General features: G+C 38.5%; 1 protein-coding gene across 1 annotated transcript; it reads right to left on the bottom strand.

Annotated features, from left to right (window-relative positions):
* Window positions 1-307: 307 nt before the first annotated feature.
* Window positions 308-5207, bottom strand: hopx (HOP homeobox). The gene is made up of 2 exons (XM_087799489.1): window positions 4865-5207; window positions 308-521 (listed from the first exon to the last, which is right to left on the bottom strand). The coding sequence occupies exons 1-2, from the start codon at window positions 5009-5011 to the stop codon at window positions 444-446; spliced, it is 225 nt and encodes a 74-aa protein (XP_087655615.1). The 5' UTR covers window positions 5012-5207; the 3' UTR covers window positions 308-443.
* Between the last annotated feature and the right edge of the window lie 4790 nt (window positions 5208-9997).

Here is a 9997-nt window from a genome sequence, read left to right as displayed (position 1 = left end):
AAATACAATTAACTTATTTGACTTTTTAATTGTTGTATGGAAAATGTATTGCTTCCATAATTTTGAGGTTTGGAAAAACCGTAGCTCCTCTCGTCCTTCCTTTTAAAATATTTTTGTTTAATATATAAAAAGTAGAATTGTCTTAATGCAGACCAGATTGAAAAATCTCCACATTTATTTGTAGAGTCTTAGATGGAAAAGCGCTCTATAAATAAATATTACTTACTTACTTACTTACTATTTGGAGAGTCATGTGACACCTGCTGACCGGAGGTGGACTGATGACATCATCACTATGAGACGGAGATTCAGACTTACTTCACTTTATTATGTAAACAAGGCGATATGTCGACAAATAAACAGCTTCACATTACAGGCCTTAAAATAACTTTATAGACACGAGAAGAGATGACGGAGAGGAGGAAGGGTCGGGTCAGGAAGTCTCAGTCCAGCACGGAGCGTCGCTCAGCAGGAAGTCCCTCGTCCTGACGCCACTGCGCCATCCGGAGCGCGAACCACTTCTGCGGGGGGGAGACAATGAAGAGGGTGAGACAGGCCCGGGGTGAGACCGAGATGTGAAACAGGAGAGCAAGCGGGTCGACATCAGAACCTCCTGGGAAGGGAAGTTGTTTTGTTGGAAGGAAGAGTAAACAAGCTCAGGTGACCGAGCTTCATTCTCTACTGAAGCAGCAGATCCATGTTTTTAATATTTGAAATACCTTAAATATATTCCTTTAATATAACAAAACTATATGTCAAAATGTCTTAATTTTGAATCTTTCATCTTGGAATAGTTCATTTAAACAGATTTAAAAGATTTTTTCATTATTATTTGAAATCCAAAATGATTTATTCATTGAAATTAATTGGTCGACAAAACAAAGAAAAAAAGAACAGAAAGAAGGAAGACATTACAAAATGCAATTGATTATTCCATTTATTAATATTATTGTAAGTATAATTTAATTTAATTATATTATTTAATCCCCCCCAACCTGAATTTCTGTCTAATAATAAATATGCAATATAATTTATATAATAAAAAAAGTAGTTGTAATACATTATAAAAAATAATAACAATAATATAACAAAAAATGAATGAATCATTGCAGTAAAAATATGAGGGTCGCTAAATAAAATGTTGTATTTTTAACATGTTTATTTAATCTGTGCAAATATCCGGAAATTCTTCAATTAGCTTTCCAGAATTAGCACTAATGCTACTGTTTACGTTGCAAATATTAGCATTAGCATTAGCAAATAAACTAAATAAAAACTTGATTTCTTTTTATGATATTAGGACAAATTAAGAAACTATTTAAAGCAAATTAAACAAGGTTAATTTTGGATAGCATGTTATAATTTAAGTGTGAAGAGTAAGCTTACTTCTTAAGTAAAATGATTTCACAGACATTTTACAAAAATATTTGAAGAGATTTTGTTAAACTCATCTTCCTTCAATGTTTTCTTTGCATATTTCTTTCTAAATTTCGGTTTAACTTGATAGTTTTTTCCAATTATTTTCATATTCTTGTGGATTTAAAATGCGAACCAATAATAATCTCATAGGCGTTTGTGTTACGTTTCTACAGTTTACAACACAAAAGACATTTAAGTGGTTCAACTGGACCTGCTGGTTCCAACTCATTGCTTTTAGTCATCACTTGACACGCATCTAGTCAACTCTCTCGAGGCTTTGATGGACTCTTGCCCGGGATTGGACCTTGGGTTCTGGTTCCTCCCGTCACCCTCAATAACTCGCCCTCGACCTGCAAGCGTCAGTGTTTTTCCCTCCGGTCGTCGTAGGAACCGGAATAACCCGTGACATCATCGCGCGACTGCGTCCAGAAGAATCCTGGCGCGGCGAGAAAAACTCGCTTGACGCGTTTTCTGGGCCGACTTCCTACGCTAGGACTGAAAACAGATGTCGAGCGGAATATTGAGGATGAAGTCCAGTTACAAGTCGAGGACGATCCAGAAAATATTCTTAAAAGTCAACAAATCAGAAGTTAAACTGGTTTAAACGGATACTAATGTGAGTTACTTTTTATTTATGAGACTCCAAAACAACCACAAAAATATATACTGTCTGCTTATATGTCAATAAAGCAAATCATTATTACCATTTTTTTTACTCTATTTAATAATTATACTTAAAATAATGTGTGGAAAACTATAAGTAATGGTTAAAATCCAACATATATTCGTAAATTTAACTATATTTACCTACAAGTATGTACTTTTTTCGAGTTTTGTTTTGATTGTTTAAGCGCTTTGTGACCCTGGTCTCGAAAAGCGCTATATAAATAAATATTACTTACTTACTTACTTACTTACTTACAATACAGTCAATAATAATAATAAACATAAGTAATATTGACTTTAACCTAAACAGGCCTCAGCCAGTGTAGGATTTCTGGCCTGGTAACCATGGTAACGGCTACAGCGCCACAGTGACGAGCCCAAATGTCGTGCAACAAAAAAAGAAAAGCGGCGAGATTATTAATCCCCTCCTGAACAAAACACTTCCTGTGTAATCCCGGGCGGAATGTTACGTAACCTGGCGTGGAAAACAAAGTTCAGGAACGCCGCCTGAGTAAATATTGTTGGCGGAGGGAGTGACGCCTCCTCTAACAAGATCTTTGTTTTGGAGAGGAAATGAAGCGTTGATGAAAGACCAGGACTGGACCTCACCCTGGACCGGGACCGGTCTCTGGTCACGTTGGTAAACAATGATGCTGAAAGGAAAGATGTATGTTTTTTACCTAGATAGGTATTCATATCCGTAATGCTAGCATAGTCTGTTTTTGGTGGACATCAATTTATCTGGAATTTTCCCCCTAAAAAACGTACTCTTCGCGCTCAAATGTGTATGTGCTCCAGTTTTAACGTGATTTTAATCATCTTAGATTTAGTTTGTGTTTTGCGCTAGCGCATAAAGCTAATATTTCCAATGTAGCATTAGTGCTAATGCTAGTAAATGTATTGTAAAATCTACAGATATTTGCATAGAAGAAATTTAAAAATACAAATTGTATTTATTGATTCTAATATTTTTACAACAAATTCACTCATTTTGTAATTATAAAACTTTGTTTCACTTCACTGTATTCAACTTTTTACATTGTAGCTCTTATTTTTATTTTTAAATGGTGACAACAAGGAACAAAAAGTTAGCTTACGATGAATATGGCAGATTTTACGGTAAGGCTAGCTGCTGTGAAATTTTTTCTTTTTTTGAATTATTTTTTGGATACTTCAGTAAAAGGTTTTGAAAATTCACGATGCTACCAATCGAAGCTAACCGTACAACAGAAGCTAACTTCAAATTCATGTTTCAAAACCGAACAGTACAAATGTCGGTTTTTTTTAGGAAAACCTAAAGTCACTTCAGGTGGTTTAGGTTGTTGTTGTTTAGGTTGCCAGGTCAGTCGCGAATACCTGGATTTAAAACAAAAAAAAACTGTGATTTTGATTTAAGTTTATTCAATGTCTTTTGTATGTTTCTCCTTCAGCTGCGCTCTGAAGAAATTCCACGGGAGTTGAAGGTGAACGGAATGCGACTCTGATGCTTCACATCTGCTCCATTTAAGGCGGAGATAGTGAGGGAGTGTTAGCATGGAGGAGTGTTAGCGTGGAGGAGTGTTAGCGTGGAGGAGTCTTAGCGTGGAGGAGTGTTAGCATGGAGGAGTGTTAGCAAGGTCGCGTCGGAGAATATGTGTGTTCTGCACTGAATAATTAATCAACCAATTGTAAATAAAAGATGCTAATTAATGTGATTCTTGGTAGTTTTTTCTTCTAAGAATGAAGTTACATCAATCACTAGTCAAACAAACCATTATGACCATTTGTTTGCTCGTATTTCTCGCTAACGTTTGAGGCGTTTGTGGGTTTCGAAGTGGTTCCGAGGAAGGGTCACATGGGTTCTTTGAGAGCTGAGATCTGCCAGTCATGTCGGAGGATGAGAAATGAGCTGAGCCAAAAGGGCAAAGGCTTTACTCTAAACATTATGATCAGAGTTCATGCATCACAATTAGCTTTACAGAACTAGCGCTAACACAATTCAAAAGTACAAAACTTTTTTTCAATATCTGAAACTTTAACAGATACTTTTAAAAATGTCTCATTATTACTGAGGTGTCATGTTGATCGTTGCAATTCCTGAACACCCATTAGCATGATGCTACTATCTAGCTAACCCATTAGCAGCATAGCAAACATATATCTGAGCAATTTTGGTTACATCCCCAAAGCTAGCAAAATCCAGCTTTAAAGTTGATATGCATAAAAGTTACTGGGAAACGTCTTTCTTTGCTTTGTGCAAACATATGGAAAATTTCCGATAAAGTTTGTAGCATTAGCGCAAGTGCTACCATTTACGTAGCAGTGAAAATATTAGCATCGTGAGTTAACGCAACTGACTCCCTAAAGTACAATATTAATTTTTACATTTATTTTTAAATTGATTAAATGTAAGCAAGAAATATTTTTTAAAAGTAAGTAAGTTATTTTTATTTATATAGCGCTTTCCCAGACCAGGGTCACAAAGCGCTTAAACAATCAAAACAATATTCAATAAAGTATATACTTTAAAGGTCAAGATAAAAATGATCGGAGTTCCAGAAAATCAAGGGAAAGCCTGAACAAATAAAAAAGTCTTAAGATGTTTCTTGAAAAAGGTTAATTTTTGGATAGTATATGACAATTTAAGTTGTAATAGAAAGTTTTTTTTCTGTTTTTTTTTCAGATGCTTAATAAAACCTAAAAATATTTCAGAAAAAAATGACACAAAAAGACCAAGATTAGATTTAAAATGATTCAAATGTGATAAAGATAAAAAAAAGAAAAAGAAAAAAGGACTGACCTGCGTCTCCTCCACCGAGAGCCCGCACTCCGCGGCGATGAGGATCAGGGTCGTCTCATCCATGCACCCGGATGGCTTGAAGTTCTTCTCCAACACTTTGGTCTGGTACTCCGAGAGACCCATGCGCTCCGTCGCGTTCGAACTCATGTTTCCGACAGAACTTTTTTTTTCAGTCCACGATTTCCAAAAAAAAAAGATGAGAAAAGTATCTCCAAGCGTCAGCGGGTGTTGGCGGCAGATGCTGCGGGTGAGGAGCGCGTGTTGGTCGGGGACGCGAGAGGAAGAGAACCGCGGGGATGGAGCGAAGAGAATTGACAGTAGCAGGAGTGTGTGTGTGTGATAGTGTGTGTGTGTGTGTGTTTACTACTGTCAACAGAGGCTCGACCCACAACCAGAACCTCCCACATCTGGAGGAGAGTTCAGCCCATTATCCGCCGCTGCAGTAACCACTGTCCACCACTAGAGGACGCGTTTTCCTACACACTCTGACGTCATAGTCTTCTTACGTACTTGATATGTTTATTGACGTAAACGTAAGTTTATTACTTTTTTACGTTTATATTTAAATGATAATTGCTATAAAAGGAAAAAATACATTTATCTTTGTAACAATAATAATGATAACATATGTAAATGTTGGACTAAATAATGTCGTTAAGTTTAACCGTTTTGATCGAAATATAGAGAGTTGAACCTGCAATTAATTATAATTTAATTGAAGGCTAAATTATAAATTTTAGTTATAATTTAATAATCATGCTATAAATTACAACGTTTTTAAATAAACTATGTTAAATTACGTTTGTTCTTTCATTTATCATTGAATAAACTTGTGTAATTTAGTTATGTATTTTAAGTGATATTCTTACACATATTTTGTTGACGACTAATGCGTCGATTTCCTGAGTCGACTTGGTTTGTTGCACAGAAATAACACTTTTTAAACTAAGAAGATCTGCCATGAGTCTCAGTTGGATGTATCATCTCTTGAGTCGTCATCTCTTGTGACAACTTGGAGGCGCTGATCCGCATCTTTGATGTCGCTCACGGTCACGAGCCATATAGCGTGACCGTGAATCTCATCCGCGATGATGTCATCGTTACTGAGGTCGGCCAGCGTTTGAATAAGTGATGCAAATGGACCACGAGGTGAGAAACATCCGAGGCTTGTGGAAACTAAACTAGGAGCGTCATGTAAATGAGAATTGTCGATAAAGTTTTGTAAAAACATCACAGGAAAGTGAATAAATTAAACACAAATGTTGGATATGCATCATCTGTGTTTGGGCATGACACACAAACAAACACACATTCAATGACACAACCATGTACAAAAATCTGCTAAAAAACAAACAAACAATGATGATGATGATGAAAAGTGATGAGTTCACTGAGAGGAAGTGAGACTTTCTGAGAGGAAGTGAGATTTTTGTGTTTATTGAGTGAGAAAGCGGCTACACACTTGAAGAAACACACAAACAACATGTTTATAAGTCAAATACACACAATAATGAACGACAATACGCACAATCAGAGCAGTCACAACAATCATGACAAACATATACACAACATTAGATCAGAGTCTATGACGATTATTCCTCAGTTGTGTAGCCGAGTGTGTAGTCGCGGCTCAGGTGTAGACGGAGGTTTCCTCGCTGTTGCGTAACAACTTTCCGACGTCGCCGCCGCCGTGTGACAAACAAACACGACGCGGGTGTTTGCTCAGCTTGGCGGCAACATGAAGGTCTGTGGTGTCGGGCGGGGAGTTTATTTGGACCAACATTCCTCCTCTGATGAGTCCACAACCTGAAACACATGTGGCCCTGGAGCACGGGAGGCCGGAGAGAAGCTCCTGGAGCCGAGAACCTTTTCACAAGAGTTTTCGGTACGAGTCTCTGACGGCGACTGATGGAAATCCACTGTTTCTTTGTACGCAGTATATTTAGTTGAATTCAATTGTTTGATTTCTGTGTTTATTTCTGTGAGTCGAAGCAGGTTTCTGTTGTGTTGGTGTTATATGTGTGAGTTTTGTGTATACATTTAAAAGTATTTGTGTGTGATTTTAGTAGCTTGTGTTTCTTCAGGTGTTGACTTATACGTCATTTCACTTTCAAGCTAAAAAAAACAACAATTCAACTTGTTCCAAACTGTGTTCCAACATTGCCTTGTTCTCACTCCCTCTCAGTGAACTAATTTCCACAGCTGCCTGTGTAGCTCAGGTGTGTAGCTTCTCTCTAGACCTCTAAATATAATAACTTTCTGGCTCAGTTAAATATCTGCAACTTTCTCCAAACTCTATCCAATATCGCCAATAATTTGTCTCACTCCCTCTCATTGAACTCATCCCCGCAGATGTGTGTGTGTCTTCAGGTGTGTAGCCTCCTACACTTCCAAATTAATTTACCTCAATAAACGATCGCCAATTCGTCCCAAACTTCATTCTAACATCGCCCTCTCTTTGTCTCACTCCCTCTCAGTGAACTCATGTGTGCAGCTGCGTGTTTTCAGAGCCTTCGAGACTCTAAATATATTCACTTTCTGGGTCAAAAACAATCGACAACTCGTTCCAAACTTCATTACATTATCGCCAATTATTTGTCTCACTCCCTCTCAGTGAACTCATCCCTCTGCTGTGTGTGTTTCTTCTCACATAAATCGTTTAGAGGAGACTTAAACAGACTTTCATGATCCAAATAGTTCAAATTCTTTGTTAAAAATGTATTTAATAAAATAAAAGTTGCTTCAATAAAAAAAAAGTCCCAACAAAAAACCTTTGAAATGAAAATCGTTTTTTCTTAGTCGTTTTTTTTGTTGTTTTTTTTAAGTGAAAATAGGTTTGGAGTCTTTTTTTATGATTGTGAAAATAGTTTGGAGGTTGTTTTTTATTGAAATATAGTCTCAAAATCGTATTTTTTTTGTTTGTTTGAAGTGAAAATAGAAAATATAGAAAACTCTGTGACCTCAAAACATATCAAGAGAAAATAGAGAAAAAATGTTTCACTGGAACCGAACTGTCAAGAACATTCTCTCTCAGTGTCGCCACCCAGTGGTGAAGATGAAGATCAGCACCTCAGAGGGGGGAGTTGTTGACTTGAACGTGAAATAAAACACAAGTGTGTGTCAGATTAAGGGAGGAGTTGACAACCACACACTCACTCTGGAGGGTCCACAGACTAACACACATTCACACAAGATCCTGCTGGCAAACACAACTTGACAACACAACATACATACACAAGCACACAACCAAACAACAACCACACGTCAAAAGACTCACCCTTTACATCTGACGATTAGTGACACACACAATTATAATTGTGCAAATCTGCAGCCAGACACACAAAAATGACCCGCAACTACACAAATACAATGATGACAACACAGAGGCACACACTGGCCAATAAAACTGCTCAAACTATTGCGAGCTGCACGCACACTTGTGACAACCTAGACTATAAACACACACAATGATGACAGCACGTCTGGACGCACACGACAAACATTTGCAAAGGTTACACAGACTTGTAATTGTAAACACAACATGGACTGAGACACAAATTATGTTTTACTGTATATACAATACCACCAGCGCACACACAAACACGCACACATCTAGACACACACGCACACATACGCACGTACACACACACAGACCTAAGCTATCAAATTAAAATGATTTTTATCTACTTTACAGTAAAAAAATGTAAATAATTGAATTAACTGATTGTATTATTTTTTATTTAATACAACGTTATAAAACGAGATAGAACGAGAACGAGATAGAACGAGAATGGGAACGAGATAGAACGGGAACGAGATAAAACGAGAACGAGATAGAGCGAGAACGAGATATAACCAGAACGATATAGAACGAGATAGAACGAGAACGACATAGAACGGGAACGAGATAGAACGAGACCGAGAACGAGATAGAACAAGAACGGGAACGAGATAGAACGAGAACGAGATAGAAGGGGAACGAGATAGAACGAGACCGAGATAGACCGAGAACGAGATAGAACGGGAACGAGATAGAACGAGACCGAGATAGACTGAGAACGAGATAGAATGAAAACGACATAGAACGGGAACGAGATAGAATGGGACCGAGATAGACCGAGAACGAGATAGAACGAGAACGGGAACGAGATAGAACGAGAACAAGATAGAACGGGAACGAGATAGAACGAGACCGAGATAGACTGAGAACGAGATAGAATGAAAACGACATAGAACGGGAACGAGATAGAATGGGACCGAGATAGACCGAGAACGAGATAGAACGAGAACGGGAACGAGATAGAACGAGAACAAGATAGAACGGGAACGAGATAGAACGAGACCGAGAACGAGATAGAACGTGAACGGGAACGAGATAGAACGAGAACTAGATAGACCGAGAACGAGATAGAACGGGAACGAGATAGAACGAGACCGAGATAGGCCGAGAACGAGATAGAATGAAAACGACATAGAACGGGAACGAGATAGAATGGGACCGAGATAGACCGAGAACGAGATAGAACGAGAACGGGAACGAGATAGAACGAGAACAAGATAGAACGGGAACGAGATAGAACGAGACCGAGAACGAGATAGAACGAGAACGGGAACGAGATAGAACGAGAACTAGATAGAACGGGAACGAGATAGAACGAGACCGAGATAGACTGAGAACGAGATAGAACGAGAACGACATAGAACGGGAACGAGATAGAATGGGACCGAGATAGACCGAGAACGAGATAGAACGAGAACGGGAACGAGATAGAACGAGAACAAGATAGAACGGGAACGAGATTGTAAGAGACATACAGGCGGAAGATGTGCTGCACGGTGTGTTTGAGTGTGTGTGTGTTGCAGAGGGGGCGGTTCACATGGGAGTAGGCGTGTGTGCGTGCGGAGGTGTGTGTGTAAAGGTGGGCACTCACAGGTGACGCAGATGAGAGAGAGAGAGAGTCAAGGTTGGAAGTAGCCGTAATTTTTGTTGACCGCTAAACGCTGCACGCTACACGCTACACTGTGCTGTTTGGATAACAATAAATGCACCAAAAGCATATCTGGATCTCGGCGTATCTGTTATCACAAGGAAACCAAAGCGCGTCATAAATCTACGTACCTGAGGACCCAACC

This window comes from Callionymus lyra, chromosome 9 (assembly GCF_982586985.1).
Source record: "Callionymus lyra chromosome 9, fCalLyr1.hap1.1, whole genome shotgun sequence".
NCBI classification, from domain to species: Eukaryota; Metazoa; Chordata; class Actinopteri; order Syngnathiformes; family Callionymidae; genus Callionymus; species Callionymus lyra.
This window is presented reverse-complemented; position numbering and strand designations above follow the sequence as displayed.